This window comes from Caretta caretta, chromosome 9, assembly GCF_965140235.1.
Source record: "Caretta caretta isolate rCarCar2 chromosome 9, rCarCar1.hap1, whole genome shotgun sequence".
Lineage (NCBI taxonomy): Eukaryota > Metazoa > Chordata > Testudines > Cheloniidae > Caretta > Caretta caretta.
Genome location: NC_134214.1, coordinates 37,386,525 through 37,406,321, shown reverse-complemented (window position 1 = coordinate 37,406,321; position 19,797 = coordinate 37,386,525). Strand labels below are relative to the sequence as shown.

The 19,797-nt window shown below is 40.7% G+C and overlaps 1 protein-coding gene across 1 annotated transcript; it reads left to right on the top strand.

Annotated features, from left to right (window-relative positions):
- Positions 1-16,333: 16,333 nt before the first annotated feature.
- On the top strand, positions 16,334-19,292 carry KCNE4 (potassium voltage-gated channel subfamily E regulatory subunit 4). Its single transcript, XM_048863890.2, has 2 exons — positions 16,334-16,473; positions 16,936-19,292. The coding sequence occupies exon 2, from the start codon at positions 16,962-16,964 to the stop codon at positions 17,457-17,459; it is 498 nt and encodes a 165-aa protein (XP_048719847.1). The 5' UTR covers positions 16,334-16,473; positions 16,936-16,961; the 3' UTR covers positions 17,460-19,292.
- The last annotated feature ends 505 nt before the right edge of the window (positions 19,293-19,797 follow it).

Sequence of the window (19,797 nt, the reverse complement as noted above, 5' to 3'; positions counted from 1 at the left end):
CCTGTATTTAATTTGTTTTAAAATGCTTTTATCTCAAATACTTTGTTACAACTGCTAAATAAAAACACTTTTCCTCAGGAAAGTTGCTGGTCTATATTACTGGTCACAGGTGTCTGAAGAGAGGATCAAGCAGCTGCCTGAATCTGAGATGGGTCTTTAGGGTAAGAAGGGGTTGGAATACCCAGGTCTGAGAGTAGGAGACTTGCAAGATTCCACTCTGAGGCAGGTATGAGAATGAGGCCTGACACCTGAGGTGTCAGAAAGGGGCAGAGATGCAGCTATGCCTGTAACCGTGACAGAGGACTGGAACCTACAAGCTGCTGAGCAACCTCAACTCCCATTTGGCATCTTGCAGGGTCAAGCCCATTCTGCCCATTAGAAGTCACTGGGAATTTTGCCTGAGTAAGGATTTAAGATTTAAGCCCCATGGGACACACTGTGAATTCCTTTGTTTGGATGGCTGGTTATCATATCATAAGACACCTTCTGCTCCTTTGTCTATCAATCTATCATATTATATAAAAACACTGCCTTTGGGTGAGATCTTGCTAGCTGCTGACTGCCTCCTGTGAGATATGGAGCATCCTCAAGTTCTAATAGAGTCAATAAGCCCAGCCCATGGATATAAATGGGAACTGAGGCATTCAGTTTAATGGGAGGAGGACTGAGCCAATGAGATCTGAGTGCATGAAGAATCCCTTTATATTACCCTTATATTAACTGATTCCCTGGTTCTTGATTTAGCAAGTTCTTTTTAGCCAGAATTCTATAGGTTCTAGTAACAAAAGATTTGTTTACCACAGAATTTCTGGCAGCTATTATTCAAAATATAATGTTTATCCTATGTAACTTCAGACATGTTCTGTTGTTGAATAACTTCACATCTGATAACAGTTGTGCTGTATTTTATTTTTATTCTGTTTATTCAAACTCTAACACAGTCAGCTGATAGTCTGTTGTCCAATTTTGCAGTGGCTGCCTGCATAATGTCTGCTTTTTAATTAATCTTCATATTTAAAAGCCTACTTTATATCAATGCTGACTCAAAACACTGATGGGAATTTGCCAAGTTCTAACTTGTCGGTTCTCGGGTTGGAGAAAAATCCTGTGTGGTCAATTTAATTTTAGGCATATTGTTCTGTTCAGTGGCTTAAGGTTTAATTGGCAAAGATTTTTTAATCAAAGTGAATCACTCTTTCTTGCGCAGGCACGTAGCAAATGCTAAAGCTAAGATTATTATGTCTAGAGCAATAATGACTGTTAAATAGTAATTAGGTTTGCATAAAAGTTTTCATTCTAAGCTCCTGTTTTCAGATGGTCACAGTTTTCTCAAATGGTGATTATTTTGGGTGGAAATTTTCCAGGCTAGGGATCTGGTCCAGGAAGATGCACCAGTCAATGGTATGCTGTGAGGATGCACAGATTTACCTGCACTGAGGTAAATAGATGCCTTGGTCTCTGTTTGAGAGAGAATGTTTCTGAGAAGTCTGATAAAAAATAAGTCAGCCATTTGGGAGTATAAGGAGTTAAAAACAAGAGAACTCTATTCCTGTTAAGCATTCTTGGAATGTTTAATTTCACCAGCTCTAGTGCCAAAAGTGGTAAAAAGCTAAAATCTATTAGGTTGATAACCCTCAGGGAAAAGTGGTAGGGAAATTCCATATTTTGGGGAAAGGAAGACGTGTATTTTTGGCAGCTTTCTCTTTTAAAAGGCAGCTGTTTGCAATCTCAGAAAGAATCACAACAAGATGGCTTAGGACTGGAGAGTGAGTGAGACAGTCACAAGTGCATGATACCATATTACTGAGTGCCCAGAAATACGGTAGCTATCTCACCAAACAAAGACATGGTCCCTGCCCAGAAAAACACATCACCTTGATTTGATATGACACAATGAATGAGTCTCAGAACTAGAAATGTGAGAAAGGAGCAAGGGAAGAGAAAGACAAGGAATAAGATTACATGGTTGCTCAGTGAGATATGTACATCATGACCTTTATTTTTTTTCTTTTTCAATAATTTAGCCCTGTCCTCCTTTTCATAGGCAAAAGTCAGGTTTTTGCCTAGGACTGCAAGATGTAAAGTCTTGAAAGAACAGCCATGGGATTTGTTTGTTTTTTTCTAACCAGAAGTTGTGGGCTTAGTACAATTATTAGTGGATGAGGTAGGTTCTATGGCCTGTGTCGTGTAGGAGGTCAGACAAGATCATGCTAATGGTCTCTTGTGCCCTTAAAATCTATTAACATAATAGCCCAACAAAGAGCCACTGAAATGACTCAGAGGGAGGGTGAAATGATGAATGTGACAGGTGAGACATGGTTCTGGCAGCAGCATTTTGGGTAGCATGAGGTTAATTATCAAAAAGACATGAGAAGAGGAGGACATGGATGAATAATTTGGACAGAATGAAAAGAGTGGGTAGCTAGAAAGGAATGGCAAGTAAATTCATTTATTATGTGAGTGCACTTTCTCGTGGTTTTCATCCCTGCAAGCGTGAGTAGTATGTATTGGAGCTGAATGTATAACTTGCAATTAATAAAAAAAAATCCAAATGTGACCTTTTCTTCTGTTCATCAACTGTCTGAAAACAGATAGAATACTTTCAAACATGGGGATTTCTTTAGAATGACTGCTGAAGAAATCAGCAAATTGATTCCTGATCAGCAGCATGCTAGCAAAGAATTTGTCATGCTGCATTGGACAATTATATAAACCTTAATATTGTTTGTTCCCTGATTAGATGTTTTATGTAAGTAACCAACACACCTGAACTGTTGATTTTATAATTGAACATACAGTTCAAAATTTTGTCAGGAAGTATTAACACTTACATTTAATGTTTTCTGTTCACTAGCACTTGATTGAAACTTGAGCATTCAAATATTCATGAAATGGGACACAGGAATATTCATAAACATTGGGCATATCAAAATTCTCTGCATAATACAAGTGAATATGAATTGAGCATGTTACTAGTCTTCGTTCACCTCTGACACGTATCTCTGAGGATATTATTCTCTAATATTTCCAATCAGGAACAAAAATATCTTCCCCCAAATGTGCTTCACTTCAAGAGACGCTTGTGAAACTGCAGAATCCCCTGTTCTTGCACCACTTCCTTTCACTGAATTCTTTTTGACCGTTGTGAAATAATAACCCACTTCTAGCATGTAGAGCAAAAAAGATCACACACATTTCTGTGTATCAGCTGTGCCTTGTTTACATTAGGTGGCTAATTGCATGTCATTAGCCAACAGATACAATTTACTATTAAAATAGGGAAAATAGTGATTCCACTGGATTAACAGTATTATTATTAAAATGTACAAGGAGTGATCATATCTCACCAAATGCTTCAATGTGAATATCTGTGCCTGAGAAAAAGGAACCAGGGAAGGCTATGTGTCACTCAGAGAAACCTCGCTGCTAGCAGAGATTCAGACTTTGTAATATCTTTCAGACTGGGTTTGACTTTCTCTTACAGCATTATGAAATACTAATTTTTACAAATCTTAGTTCATTTTCTAGCCACCTACTTGCATAGACCTGGTCTACATTAAAAAATTGTATCAGCATAACTCACTTTTTTGGGGAAGGAGGGGAGACAATACTGGGTGACAGGTTTCCATAATGGAGGGTGCTTGAAGACAGTGCAGAGGATGGTGGGATGCCTACCCACCATGCAATGTGCTTTTGCCCATACAACTTGAATGGCTGCTGTGTGAACTATAGTGTGCCAGGGCAAGCAGACAAGCATGAACTCGCTGTCAAAATAGTTGTGTCTGTTGCACTTTGCTAGTACAACTTTCTAGAGTAGTCAAGGCCTTTATCTTGAAATTCTGCTACCGGTTGTCAGCTTCTCGGAGGGGGAAACTCACCCACCTTAATAGAAGGCAATGTTTGCACTGCCACCTCTGCCCAGCAGCTCTGAGGGAAGTGAGTAGACGTAACTTGATCCTGGGACTCCAATGGACTTCCAACAATGGAGGCTACCTGGGGTTGTGGTGATTCAGGGTATGGATAAAAGAGCCTGTCTGTCACTGGGGGTGGTGGTGTCTTCTGACCTGTATTTTGCATGTAGTGACAAATTCTCTGCTCATTTACGCTGTTGCAACCTGTCACCATTCCAGGCTGATCCAGTGTTGCAGATGAGCCTTTACTCGATTTTTTTCCCCTCCTCGCACAGCGTATCAATAAGTTCAAACAGCCAGTAAATGCTAAAGAGCGCCTCCTGGTGGAGGGTCTCATTTATTAATGGAAAAGCCAGCATAGAACATAAAACTTTCAACCCAACATCCCAGTGGGGCGACTAGGTCATTCTCAGTCCATGTCCGCCACCTGAGTCCAGCGTTCACCGCTACCCAGGCTCTTCCTCCAGGGTTCTTTTGGTACCAGTCTCTGCTTCAGGTGTTAGGCCTCTTGCCCCTACTGGAATAATATCCTTTCTCTGGAAGGCTGTCCACTGCAACTCTTCTCCATGGACAGTGGGTGACCCTTGCCAGGCCAGGCTTCTGGCCAATGTCTGGTGGACTCCTGGCTGAGACCAGGCCCTCTTGGATGTCTGCTGGCTGCAGCCCTCTATCTAGGAGGCTCTTATTTCCTCCTCTTACAGGTCCCCTGTCCTGGTAGGTTCCCCAGGGAGCTTACCTTCTAGGCTTCCTGCTCAGGCTTTTCTTAGGAACTCCCTTCCTCAGAAATCTCCTGTCTCCCTTTGGAGATCCCTCTAACTGAGCTTGGTGAAGCTTTATTAGGTCCAGGTGCTTGTTTATTAATTAATCCAGGTGGAGCCTTCATAAGGCAGTCACAGCCAGACTGGGCCCTAATTCCCCATAATCACAGCCACATTGACTAGAAGTGAATGGACTCATGGGACTGTTTCATTAGAGCTTTCTGAGGTCATAACTCATGAGTTGATCAGAGCCCATTTCTAGGAACCACTGTGCATTCTAGTTACTAATCTCTTCTTGCTCTCCATGTACCTGGCGGGAAATCCTGGCCCCATGGCAAAACTCCCATTGAGTTCAATGGGGCCAAAATTTCAGCCTTGGAATTAGGAATTTGCTATTTAAGACCCTTTTCATTGGCATGCAGAATTAAAAATATATATACGACTATGTCACCTTCCAAATGGGCCTAATTCATACGCTCATATATGCCCTCTCTCCTACACATCTGAATATACTCACATACATCCTCCTTTCTGTGGTCTTCCTGTCCTCCTGCTATTGGTGTTAATGCAGACTTTTGGGATAATGGTACAAAGAGCAATTCTGAGGATATTCTTATGCCAAAAATTAATACAGTTCTTAGACTCAATCACCTGAGCTGCAAAACTGGAGAATAATAAATGCAACCATTTTAACACCTGGGCTTTGAAGAGAACACAATACAAAAATGACTGCAGAATGCTGGCCTTCATTTATAATCACGCGACGATAGAGGTTATCAGAGTGTAGTTCAAACATTAATGAAGCATGGCATTTTCCTTGCAACAACTGCAACAGTGTGACTATCTCAAGAAAAAATCTTGGAGGAAATGTTACAAATGCATGTGATGTGTACGCCTTATTTTGAAGGAAAGCCTGAGTGCCTTGTATGTTGGAGATATAGTTCAACATCTGTTATCTATGTGAAAATGACATCTGTTCTGCTATTAAGGTCATAGCGACCTGGGATGCTATGCTGAGATGGCTGTGAAACAACATGAACAGCTTTTTACTTTGTAAACCATTTTATCCGGGATTCGGAAAAATAAGATAGTGCAGCTTGTTCTACTGCCTCAATGAACCAGTGGGATTTTATGGGTGGAACTGAGAAAGCACAATTTATCCTACCCATCCTGTACAGCACACCGTTTTCTAGGAGAGAGGACTGAAGATTCCTCTCATGGCTTGGTTTGGTGTGCGGGAGGAGAAGGTCAGGATGATGTTCCTGTTGAACTGTTAGTTAGGTACAGTTGCTTGTTGGTGGCCCTAGAGAGAGATTATGCTGGTTTGAGTATTTTCCTTGGTGAAGGCAACACAATGCCCTTATTGGAGTGGTTTATTTTAATTTTTGTCCAACCTGTCCAATATTGCTTCCACCACTATTATTATTGTTAATCAGTATTAGTAACAGGAAATATTTCCTATATGTTGTTAGGTATTTTAGATCCCAGAAAAGGCAGAAAACTAGGCAGAACACATTCTCACTCTATGAAGAAAACATACAGTGGGCCTCATGCTGTATTCTTTACATACCCCAAATTCCCATTTAATTCAATGGGAGTAAGGCAGCGTTGCACTAATTGGTCTAAAACATTGGCCTTTTTACTGTTTCTTGTAACATGAAAAACGTAACTGAGTTGGCTGGCTTTAGTTAAAACTAAGCAACAACTGTCTCTTTGACTTCAGGGTATTTGGTTTCCACAGTGATTAATTTTCTGTCTATTTTTTTAAGCCTTCTTTGAAGTATTACAGGCCATGAGAATTCCCATTGTATCTTTGCCAATAAAGTGCAGTTCTAAAGCTACTGGATCCCCAGTCTTTACTATATCATTTCATGGCTTGTGTGTAAGATAGCCTTATAAAGTGCATCAATCCACTTTTCTTCTTTCTTTGTTATAAATGTTGTTTCTAAAAAAAACAAACAAACCCCAAATAACCATGCTGGGCTTCCACTGAGCTACCAAAAGTGAAAAGCAGAAGGGATAAATGCAATAAGATTTGTAAATGAACTATGACTGCAGAACAAGAAATGTGCTAACAGGGACTTGTTTTGTTTGAAGACAAAGTTGAATTGTAATCTAGACTTAGCCTGAGGGCGTGTCTTCTCTACGGGCTAAATTGGAGCTACTGCGATTGATGAAGCGGTGTTGATTTAGTGGGTCTGGTGAAAACTCAATAAGTCTCTAGAAGAGCGCTCTCCCATCAGCTTCAGTACTCCACCTCAATGAGAGGCAGAAGCTATATCAATGGGAGACCATCTCCTGTCACATAGCACGGTGTAGACACGGTGTAGAGCGCTGCAAGTTGATCTAAACTACGTCGAATTAAGTTACGTAACTTACGTAACTTAACTAGCAAAACTTAGATTGACTTACCTCGTTAATGTAGACAAGGCCTTAGTTTCAGTTATCTATTTGGACAGCAGTGTACTCATTCATTTCTGAGGTCATTTTTCCCTTTGTGCTGTGAAAACCTTAACTTCCCTAGCAGAGTACTCTCAAAGTTCTTGTCTCTGTCACTCAAGGATTTAAAGAAAGGACTCAAATGTTTTGAATACTCTCTAGCCCCATTATTTCTTTCACTTGCTAAAATGCTGGCATAAGCTGTATTTCTGAGATCATTGAGGATCTTCAGAAGAACAAAAATGTAGAGAGCTGGAGCAGATGCTCATCTTTTATGCTTAAGGGGACTCTTGAAAACACAACCTCTTTATCCTCATCCTGTTGGGAAAGAAGCCTTCCCCAGTGTCACATTACAATGTTGATTCTGAGTATGTTAAAATCAGGAAAGCTTCACAGGATACGTGAACATCCCATGATAAGACATCTTTACACTGATGGAAGTAAATGTTTGTACCAGATTCCTGTCACTAAAAGAACAGAAACTTATATTTTGTTTTTCAGCATGAGTTTGAGACAGAAAAAGTCCATCTCTAAAACTAGGGGAGGATAGCAGCCATCTTAAATTCTTTATGTGTAGAAAAATAACAATAAACAGTAGGTGCTATGCTATTAAATCAACATCTATAGGCATAGTCAAGCCGACAGTGGTACCTGTAGCACTTTCTATTCTATATATAGTAAAGCCAGTGGAATTTTTTTTTAAAAATCACATTTTTTTCCAGGAAAAACAACAACAGTTCTTTCTTTCTTTCTTTCTTTCTTTCTTTCTTTCTTTCTTTCTTTCTTTCTTTCTTTCTTTCTTTCTTTCTTTTCCTTTTTCTAATACACTGCTATTAAGGTAAACACCTCAGTGCAGGAACCTAATCTACCTCGAAGGTTTCTGCTTCCTGCTGGAAAGTTAATGTAGTATCATTAACATGGTGTACCGGCAATATCTACACTAGACTTATCTGGGCAATTTTTCACCACTACACTACCATGTGTAGGAAAGATAGTGCAGAAAGCCACTGCCTTTTTAACTACCAGGTTGACTAGAACTACCCTGAGCAGCATTAGATGACACAGTGGTAAAAACTGTACCGACTCCAGATTAGCTACCACCAATTAAGAATGATGGGTCCTAATTTTTCTTGTATAGACAAAGCCAAAGAAACGATAGTTCCATTCACCAGTGGTGATTCTGGAACAGTGACAGGTAGTTCTAAACACTGTTTTGAAAAATTAATTAAAATAAAATTACAGTTAAATAACAAAACAAAAAACAAACCCATTATGGAAATACAGGACATATGTCACACTCTACTCCTCTGTCAAACTGGTTTCAGAGTAGCAGCCGTGTTAGTCTGTATTCGCAAAAAGAAAAGGAGTACTAGTGGCACCTTAGAGACTAACCAATTTATTTTTATGCTCAGATAAATTGGTTAGTCTCTAAGGTGCCACTAGTACTCCTTTTCTTTCTGTCAAACTGGATTGTGTTGCCTCCCTTCCTATCTCTACACCTGAATATTCTGTGCATAGACTGGAAGGTATTCAGGGCAATGGCTGTGTCTTTTATATTTGTCAAGTGCCCAGCACACTGTGCATACTATAATATAGAGACATTCTTAATGTAGTTGGTTTTTGTTTTTCTAAAACAGAACACTGGAAGGCTCTGCTGATTTAAAAAAATATATTTTGACTTAGAGAATAGAGAGTTCACTGTATATTGTATGAACATTTCCATAGTTTTATCAGATCAGTATTAATGCTGCATTTTACCAGTTGGTGCTATGAACACTGGGCTTATGTTTGCCTTTAGCAGCTATTAACTGGAAAGGGAGTGGGTATGTGTGCAGCATTGTGGATTCTGCTGTAGAAGCAGGTGATTATTTTGCTCCAGAAAAGGAGGTGGGGAAGGTGTGTGTGTAAGGAAAAAAAGTTATACATTTATATAGTATGATGAGAGACAACTGAGAGAGAGAGAAAGTTACATCAAAACACAGAGCAATGTGAGAGGTGCTCTAATGTTAGATGTGGCAGGTTAATCATGGTTTTGCATTTATATGTCAGTGTCTTTTCAGGAAAGGATCTACAAATGCTTTATAGCATCATGTCCTCATAGCAACTTTGAGAGTTTGGCAGCTATTATTATAATACCCATTTTAGAAATGTGTAAATCAAGGGAAAGACAAGGGAAGTGAATAACAATTAAGTTAATACATTGCTGAAAAATTCACTTTATTGCTCTAGGCAAGACATGGCAAATGGGAATAACACTCAGGTGTCTGCCTGACTACTATACCCTGTTCCAACCATTAGACCAAAAGCAGACTATTTTAAGATTAAGATCTCAGGTTAAAAATTTTTTTTTCTCCTACGCATTCACAAGTTTCAAGAGAGATTGATGAGAGTAGCTTAGTCAGTTCTGCTCTGATATTTGCTTTGGATCTGATCCAAAGCCCATTCAAGTTAATGGAAATTGACTTCAGTGATCTGGATCATACCTTTAGACAGGCTTATGCTTTCATAATGGGCCCAAATGTCAGCACACATTTTAAAGTGACAGGTCTTTTTAAAAAGGAACAATCAATCAAACATCACTGCTCCTTTTGCTTTCCTCTTTCAGGTGTCAGATACCTCAAGATCCTCAATTTTAGCTTAGATGAAATCATAAATGTAAACTCAAGATACTAATTATCCTTTACTCTCCCTTCCCCGTTGTAGTATCCAAGGATTCTGAGCCCCAATTTAGTAAATATTTGTACAATAAAAGGTCTCCCAATTCCTCCTTCAGCTCTGGATATCCGACCTGCCATCCCCATTAAAGTTCCACTTCACAGAAAAAAATCAAATATCTCCCAATACTCCCCCCGCCAATTCCCTTTCTTTCACATCAATTTGAAAATGATTGCTTCAGAGAAGAAAAGCATCAGAGAACTTTGTACATACACCATATGATCTAATGGGAGATGAGGGTGCTTCGGCAGCTCATGTAATCAAGCCCGGGGAATTATGTAACAGCAGTCTTTCTGACTTACGAGATAGAAACAGGCACATAAATTCAGCACTGGGAGCACAGTGGTCCCCAAAGGGTTAAGCCTGTATTTTCCACTTCAGCCTGCAGCAACTTGTCTGGCTCTCTGGGGGAAACTGCTTGCTGTGGCTCACATTGTACTGATAATGTATTCTGTCTGTGCCATTTCCCTTCCTCCTCTCCTAACCTTTATGTTGAGTGTGGGTTCATGTTCTGCCATCTCCTGGGCCTTGTTACAGCCTTTGTCATCAGATAGATACCTACCTACGGGGATGCTGTGAGCCTTAATGAATATTTGAGTCCCTGGATGAAGGGTGTTTAAAGAAGAGCAAAGTCTTGTTGTTATTCTTAAAGATATGCCACTTCCATTCATGTTACTTACTGTCACAAAAGACTCATTAGGCTGTGAGTGCCTTTCCCAGATTAGCTGCTCAAGGCAATCTGGGGGAGGTGTGGTGACCTTTTCAATGTGTAATAATTTTGCTTGATTGGCTGGCCATTCCGCTCCTCACCTTTGGTAGCCCTGGACACCTCCAGGGGATGGAAATAGGAGGGGCAACAGCAGACTGTTCATAAACTAATTTTTATAGACCATGCTGGGAGTAAGATTCTCCTCATGACAAAGATGAGTGAAGATGGATAATAACTAGAGCTGTGCAGGAGCCAGAGCTGCTGTTTTCCACAGGAAATTCTGTAATTTTTGCAATTTTTTTCTGTTTTGAAATGGAACAAAAAAAATTGAAATTTCCTGCAAAATGAAATTCTGGAAAAAAATGTTTTGGGTTGATCAAAAAGTTTCATTCTGATTTAAATGTTATAGAATAAAAATTTTGAAATGAAGTCATTTTGAAACAAAAACTAAGTGTCGCCTGTCAACCTTATGAAAATGATCCATTCCAGTTTTTTTCCAAACAAAACTTCATCAAAACTGACATGACACTGTACACTGAGCACCCTCAATTCCCACTGGTCAATGTGGTGCACACTGCTTATTTGATGGGAAAGATAAATTCAGGAAGAAATTGTTCAGCCACCTCTAGTAATAGCAGAACATGGAGCCATCACTGTGATCAAACAAAGGGTCCAGTCCTACAGTGTGCTGAGTGCTTCCTGCCAAGAGCACTTCACAGGGTCGGGCCCATAATTCCTGCTGTATATAACTGATATAACCACTACTCTGTCTTCATAGCAACAGTTGCTAATTAAACAGTACTATGTGATACCTCTTTAGGACAAGTCCCTGCTGTCCTTACTCAGACCCAATTCCCACTGATGTTAGTGCAATTTTGGATTCTATATAAACTTTGTATTCAACAAATAACTTGAAAGTACTTCCTGTTTCTGAGCTGATAACAATATCCTGGGTTTGACCTTTTAGGACAAAGGCAAGGATTTAATTATTAGTGTGTAAAGACTGAGGAAAGCACCCTAAACTCGCCATTACTCAACTGGAAGGTGTTCTCCATCCTCTTACCCCTGCACTCTGAATGCTATAAAATCCACTGCTGTAGTTGACTATTGTCTGCAGAACTCTCATCCGCAAGCCCAGAAACAACCTGGCCATCTAACATCTGACATCATCTCTACCATGTCACCCTGTTACCCAGCCTCACCTCACTGTCCCTCTACCCCCCCCCTCTTTACCATTTTGAAAGGGGTTAGTGTCTTCTCCCCTAGCAAAAATGGTTCTTTTGAAATTCAAGTGTATTTAATGTAGGGTCACATGGTGTGACAGATGGGGGAATTCTGTGGGCAGCAGTCAGTCTGAGTAACCATGGTTACAATGGTTTTTGAGAAATACCCATTCACTCATTATGCACATCCATTCCCCTCTCAGCCAATGTTCAAGGAATTGTATAACTGTGTGGGCTGTGGTACCTGCACAGCTTTCTTGTGCTCTGACTGGCTGCAGCAATTTAATTCAGTATTATTTTACATACAATTTCACCACATGGGGAATGGGAGGCTACGGAGCAGGTGCAAAGGGGAGCTCTGCCTCCTGCATATGATGGAGCTGGGCTCCATGCCATGTCTGCTAGTGCAGGGAGTGGAAGCTTGGTGTAATGGGGGAAGATTGAGGACTGGACAGTGTGGGACCATTATAGTTTAGGTGGAATAAGAGGCTACAAGTATGTAGGTAGACACAGTTCTTTGCTCTGGGGGTTCTCACATGTCCCTGTTTCAGTTCAGGAGCTGGAGCAGTGACTGCAGAGGATCTGAAGAGTTGCCCTTCTCCCTGTCTCTGTGCCCCCTCCAAAGCACCAGTTGGTTCCCTGCACAAAGCCCATTTACTTGGGGTTTTTGGGCATGGGGAGGAGATTTCACCCTGCTAGGATCATAGAATCATAGAATATCAGGGTTGGAAGGGACCTCAGGAGGTCATCTAGTCCAACCCCCTGCTCAAAGCAGGACCAATCCCCAATTAAATCATCCCAGCCAGGGCTTTGTCAAGCCTGACCTTAAAAACTTCTAAGGAAGGAGATTCTACCACCTCCCTAGGTAACGCATTCCAGTGTTTCACCACCCTCCTAGTGAAAAAGTTTTTCCTAATATCCAACCTAAACCTCCCCCACTGCAACTTGAGACCATTACTCCTTGTCCTGTCCTCTTCTACCACTGAGAATAGTCTAGAACCATCCTCTCTGGAACCACCTCTCAGGTAGTTGAAAGCAGCTATCAAATCCCCCCTCATTCTTCTATTCTGCAGACTAAACAATCCCAGTTCCCTCAGCCTCTCCTCATAAGTCATGTGTTCCAGACCCCTAATCATTTTTGTTGCCCTTCGCTGGACTCTCTCCAATTTATCCACATCCTTCTTGTAGTGTGGGGCCCAAAACTGGACACAGTACTCCAGATGAGGCCTCACCAATGTCGAATAGAGGGTGACGATCACTTCCCTCGATCTGCTCGCTATGCCCCTACTTATACATCCCAAAATGCCATTGGCCTTCTTGGCAACAAGGGCACACTGCTGACTCATATCCAGCTTCTCGTCCAATGTCACCCCTAGGTCTTTTTCCGCAGAACTGCTGCCTAGCCATTCGGTCCCTAGTCTGTAGCTGTGCATTGGGTTCTTCCGTCCTAAGAGCAGGACCCTGCACTTATCCTTATTGAACCTCATCAGATTTCTTTTGGCCCAATCCTCCAATTTGTCTAGGTCCCTCTGTATCCTATCCCTGCCCTCCAGCGTATCTACCACTCCTCCCAGTTTAGTATCATCCGCAAATTTGCTGAGAGTGCAATCCGCACCATCCTCCAGATCATTTATGAAGATATTGAACAAAACCGGCCCCAGGACCGACCCCTGGGGCACTCCACTTGACACCGGCTGCCAACTACACATGGAGCCATTGATCACTACCCGTTGAGCCCGACAATCTAGCCAACTTTCTACCCACCTTATAGTGCATTCATCCAGCCCATACTTCTTTAACTTGCTGACAAGAATACTGTGGGAGACCGTGTCAAAAGCTTTGCTAAAGTCAAGAAACAATACATCCACTGCTTTCCCTTCATCCACAGAACCAGTAATCTCATCATAGAAGGCGATTAGATTAGTCAGGCATGACCTTCCCTTGGTGAATCCATGCTGACTGTTCCTGATCACTTTCCTCTCATGTAAGTGCTTCAGGATTGATTCTTTGAGGACCTGCTCCATGATTTTTCCGGGGACTGAGGTGAGGTTGACTGGCCTGTAGTTCCCAGGATCCTCCTTCTTCCCTTTTTTAAAGATTGGCACTACATTAGCCTTTTTCCAGTCATCCGGGACTTCCCCCGTTCGCCACGAGTTTTCAAAGATAATGGCCAATGGCTCTGCAATCACAGCCGCCAATTCCTTTAGCACTCTCGGATGCAACTCGTCTGGCCCCATGGACTTGTGCACGTCCAGCTTTTCTAAATAGTCCCTAACCACCTCTTTCTCCACAGAGGGCTGGCCATCTATTCCCCATGTTGTGATGCCCAGTGCAGCAGTCTGAGAGCTGACCTTGTTCGTAAGACAGAGGCAAAAAAAGCATTGAGTACATTAGCTTTTTTCACATCCTCTGTCACTAGGTTGCCTCCCTCATTCATTAAGGGGCCCACACTTTCCTTGGATTTCTTCTTGTTGCCAACATACCTGAAGAAACCCTTCTTGTTACTCTTGACATCTCTTGCTAGCTGCAGCTCCAGGTGCGATTTGGCCCTCCTGATTTCATTCCTACATGCCTGAGCAATATTTTTATACTCTTCCCTGGTCATATGTCCAACCTTCCACTTCTTGTAAGCTTCTTTTTTATGTTTAAGATCCGCTAGGATTTCACCGTTAAGCCAAGCTGGTCGCCTGCCATATTTACTATTCTTTCGACACATCGGGATGGTTTGTCCCTGTATTGCATGGGCCAAATGTTAACTGATGTATTGCATTGGGCCAAATGTTAACCTTGGATGCATCTTTGTGTCTTCTGTCCAAGTCCATTGAAGTCTCACATGTTCATCTGAGGGAAAAATATGACCCATGGGCTTTAATGTGTTGAATTCTTAATTCCCACAGCCAGGTGGGAGGCCTATTGGGGCAGGATACCATCTAGCCCTCTTGGCTGGGAGGGAGGTGGCTGTGATATGAAGCTGACAGGAATACCAAAGAAAATCCTCAAAGGTAACCAGACAACTGGGAGCTCTGCACTGATAGGCATTTAAGCCCACTGTTATGTTAGTGCTTTCTGCTCAGTAATCTGTAGGGAACAGGGAGGAAAAATGTAGACTTGGCAAGAGGGTGCTGCAGACAGATTTTGTCAAATGAAATCCCAATAGACATTAGTCCAACATCAACATCTCCTGAGCTATCCATATGGGAATGTGTGAGGAGAGGATAAAATCAACATCCTAGAGAGCAGATCCTCAGTTTCAAGGGATGGGGAGGGGAATCCTTCCTTCTGGTTTAATCTTTATATCCATGGGCCTTATAGAAAAAGGAAACATAGCAAAGTAGAAAATGGATAGGGCTTGTGTTCTGTGTCACCTGGACTTAAGAATTTCATTAAAAATCACTTTCCTTCTCTGTACTTTGGCATACTCACTTGTAAAATGGGTATAATAATATAAACCAATATAGTGTAGGGAGGCGGAGAGGACATGATGCTGTAAAGCATTTGGAGCCTATTGAAGGAATCCACAATTTACTGTGGAAAAGTTCAGAACCTACAATGGGGAAATTTCACAACATCGGTATAATATTGTCTGGAATGGAAGCGTCTTGTTACACAAACATCCTTGAAGTGATCCACTACGGCAGACATTCACATAATATGCATGGGGCCTGGCTAATCAGGCTTTGTGTGGGGGTGGGGGCCATGGGGAGGTGAAATTCCCTCAAGCTGCAACATTGGCCTCCTGCCTCCTACAGCTTGTACTGGAGCCTATGGTGGCATCATAGTCACAGGCCTCTTGTGCCACTTATAGGAGAGAGTGGTTAGGGTCAATTGATCAGTGCAATTGTAGGTTCTGTGCACTCACTCACTAGTCTACCCCCAGCGCTGATTTTCATACAGAGTTACAGAAGCACCCTGTAATGGCAGCCTAGCCATTGGTTTCAATGGTGCAGAGGGCCTTTCACTAAATCTCTGTTTCGGGGTGAATATGACCCTGTAATACTAAGTATTATTAGCTTACTGGTGCTACTGAAAATTACCATTTATACACAAGGGTGTTTTACCTAGAAAGGTTCATTCAGGATCCAAGACCTGACTCTCCTTTGCCCTGCCCCCTCTGCAAAGTGAGAGCAAAGTAGACGGACACCACCACCATTCCAATGTGGAAGCATTTTGCTCTCCATTTGTCGTGGTTTAAATGACTGCATCAGGTTCAGGGCACCAGAGAATCTGGCCCCCCACAGACTTCAGGGAAAGCAGTAACTTTGCACCTGGCTGCAACAGGCCTTCTCCACAGTGTACTATAAAACCGTGAATGTATTTTTCTGTATTTTATAATAAAGGGGAGTTTATGATTAGCAGACTTTTCATTGTGTACAACAGCTTTCGGTGTTCAAATTTAATATTGTGTGTGTGTGTGTGTGTGGGGAAACAGATTTGCAACCTGAAAGATCTGGTGCTGTGCTGGTTAAGAAAAAGCAACTCTGAATTCCCAACCCTTTTTCTTTTCACAGCTGTAAAGAGTTCAGTGGGTTGAACTTTGAGTTCATCTGTTGACTCCCACCCAAAACTATTATAAACTTTGCATCCAAGACTCGTGATGACACATTTCTTGAGAGACTATATATTCTGACTGCAGCAGAGCAAAGTTTTCAGAACACCCGGCATTTGGCAGAGGAAAGATCTCTTGAGCTTTGTGAAGTAAGGAATTATTGCATAGTCACGTAAGTAGCTCACGTCTCTTTCCTTTCTCCCACACCATTCAATGCAATAACACTTCTAACTTCGCTTTTCCTATTGAAACATTGGCAACCAGGAGAATTGCCAGTTTCAGTTACATATATGTGACTCGTAGAGTATTTTCCACATTTATTCATAATGCTAAATGTCCATATTTGGGTTTTGTTATATTTTAAAGTTGTATTTGTTATCATTTAATATTGAGTGCTCTCTGTATAATACTCTCTGTATTTGAATGATATTTCATTAGATTAAAAGATTAGTTATTGCCTAAATACTGTAGACTATGCAAACTTCAGTCTGTTGGGGTCTGCCAGCTTTTAAAAGATAACACACTGTGTGTGACAAAGAACAGCTTGGGTTTTTAATTCATGCATGTCTATAGGGGCTTGTTTTCAAATATCTGATCTGGAGTTTTGATACCCAACACACATGTTCTCTTCTAGGCTTAAATTCTGGCAAAAGTGCTTTGATGTTGAAGATGGATCATACAAACATGACCCAAACCATGTTGACTGCTGAACCTCAGACTCTGGAGAAGAACAGCAGCAGTGGCAATGAGTACTTTTACATTCTGATTGTCATGTCTTTCTATGGGATCTTCTTAATGGGAATAATGCTGGGCTACATGAAATCCAAGAGGAAAGAAAAGAAATCCACTTTGCTTCTGCTCTACAAAGATGAGGAAAGGCATTGGGGAGAAGCCATGAAACCTCTGCCAACCGTGTCAGGACTGAGGTCCATCCAGATCCCCATGATGCTAAATGTGCTGCAAGAGAATATGGTACCATCTCTGTCATGTGCTGTCTGCTCCATGGAGGGAAGCAGTGTGAGTTCGGAGTCTTCCTCACCAGATATTCACTTCACCATTCAAGAGGAAGTGCTGGATGCTGAGCTGGGGGAAGCGTCAGAAGCCCTTCTCAATGAGAGCAGTGAAGGGTCTTCGGAAAACATCCACAAAAATTCCTAGCACTTGCAGGCCTTTGAAAAGCAGTCCCATCAGCTGGCAAAAGAATGAGTGGAACTAACGTTAAGATCTTGCAGTTTTACTTTCCTGCTCAACAAACTCTCAACAGGTAGCTGTACTCCAGAATCTAATATGTTCTTGAAAGCTGGCAAGATGAGGAATCAAATACACAAACATCAAAGTGAAACTTAAAAATTAGTTTTTTTAAAACTAATTAGAAAATTGAATGCTGTTTTCTTTACTGTAAGTGCTAAGAACATGGAGAATATTTTTCTTAGTAGGTAACTATTACTGATATATCCTCTGCATATTTCAGAATTCTGCAAATATCTGGGAAATGTAGAGAGTAGTTATCCAAGTGTAAGTGACTAGTTTTGAATCATTGTTAATGTCCATTCTCAGAGATATTTGATCTACTAGAAGTATTTTTACTGTTTCCTTCTATCAAGCCACAGACCACTGAAGTTTTACTTGAAGATGCCTGAGACTTCACATGACCAATTAGAAATGTGCATTTAGCAATATAAATTTGATTGCAAAAGTCAGAGATCTTTCAGTGCAAAACACATTAAAAGATCTTTGCTACAAACTGTAAGAGCTAAAAATGCCAGCTCTGCTCTGTTGCACTGAATTGAAATAAATGGTCTTTCATGGGTATAACTCAGAGCAGAATTTTAACTATTAAGGGTGAAACCTTGGCCCCACTGAAGTCAATGGCTATATTCCCATTGACTTCAAGGGGACCAGGATTTTACCCTAAGCATTCAGAGCAAAATTCTTCATTGAAGTCAATGAAGTTGTGCCCATTTACACCATCAGAGAATTTGACCCTTCTTCTACTGAAACCAGTGTAGATAAACATCAGGTTGAATTTTTTGTCTGTTCCTTTTTCTTCCACTATTGGCTTGCATGTGGCACATGCATTTCTATATTGTGATCAGTAATTTTTTTAAACCACGGTTGTAATAATTTTCCTCATCGAATGACACTGTGGTTTTACAAATGCATTAGCTACTAAATTACTTCATTTTTTAAAATAAGCAAAGGTTAATATTGAATCAAAGTATGATTATTTCAATCATGCATGAAATTTTATTATAACATTATGCGTAGATTAGTTCTTACGCATGAGAGCAAAGAACTGAAATCTTAAAGCATTGCACAGGAATATGCTTATAAAATGTCCTTGCATATTTCCTGAGTTAAAATAGCTCTGTGATTTATCCATTGGCATTAGAGCTTGAGAGACAGTTTGAAAAACATGAACACAACAGCAGAAATTAACTGAGGCAAAAGTCCTCTGTACTTCTTCCGTTTAGCAGTGGGAGCTGTTTTCACTTTGAAGGGTTAATATAATGTGAGAGGCTATACAGACATATCACTTCAGCCTTCTTATACAGCAGGGGATATTTGTGGTTGGAAAAAGCTGTATTGGTCACTAGGGGCCTGATCCAAAACCTCTTGAAGTCAGTGATTTTCTTTCCATTGACTTCAGTAAGCTTTAGATCAGACCATATAAAGCTTTTGATAGATTTACTCCAAAGGGGGCTGTTTAAGTTTGAAAGAAGCCAAATTAAGTTTGGCACTTTGCCTGGAATCACTTGAATCCTGAAACTTTCCAACTGAGACTGACATGTGAGTTGTCACATTTTCCATTGCTTTCTCCTCCTTCCTTTTATTTTAGTTTAAATGTATTTGTATCTGTAAAAATGGTGTATATACTGAGTTGTATATAATTGTCTTATGTATTTATAGTTTATTGTTTTTATTGGCACTAATTTTTATTTAAATAAAGAAACACCTTTCCTGGGTGTAATGTTTGTTCACTACTCGAAACAGATGTCCAGTAATGGGTCCTTTTCTTAACTTCTTGTTTAATTGATTTTCCATATCTCCATGTGTGGAAGGAGATAGTGGACTGAACACAGAACTGGGAATCAGGCATTCTAGGTTCTTTTTCTGACTCTGATATAATCTTGAATAACCCTTTCTGTCTGCACCTCTGAACCCTCTCCCCACCCCCCCAAAATGGGGTAGGAATTCGCTACCTTCCTTTTGCAAAGAGCTTTCAGATTCATAGATACTATGCATCTAAATGGAAATTTGTATTATTTATTACTATTACTGTATATAATATCTCCAAACTAATGCGCAATTTTGGTTTTAAATGCTTTTCTACTATATTTTACCACTCAGATTAAATTACCGTTTGGTTTTAATTACTGAGATTTGCTTGCTATTTTAAACAGGAATATTAAACACCACCAGCTATTCCATCTTTTTCAGCAATATTTTGTAGTTGGAATGTTCACTTCAAATTATGATAACTTCACTAATGATT

Excerpts from the sequence above, each read along its gene's own strand:
- KCNE4 (XM_048863890.2), top strand. The coding sequence starts at position 16,962 with ATGTTGAAGATGGATCATACAAACATGACCCAAACCATGTTGACTGCT.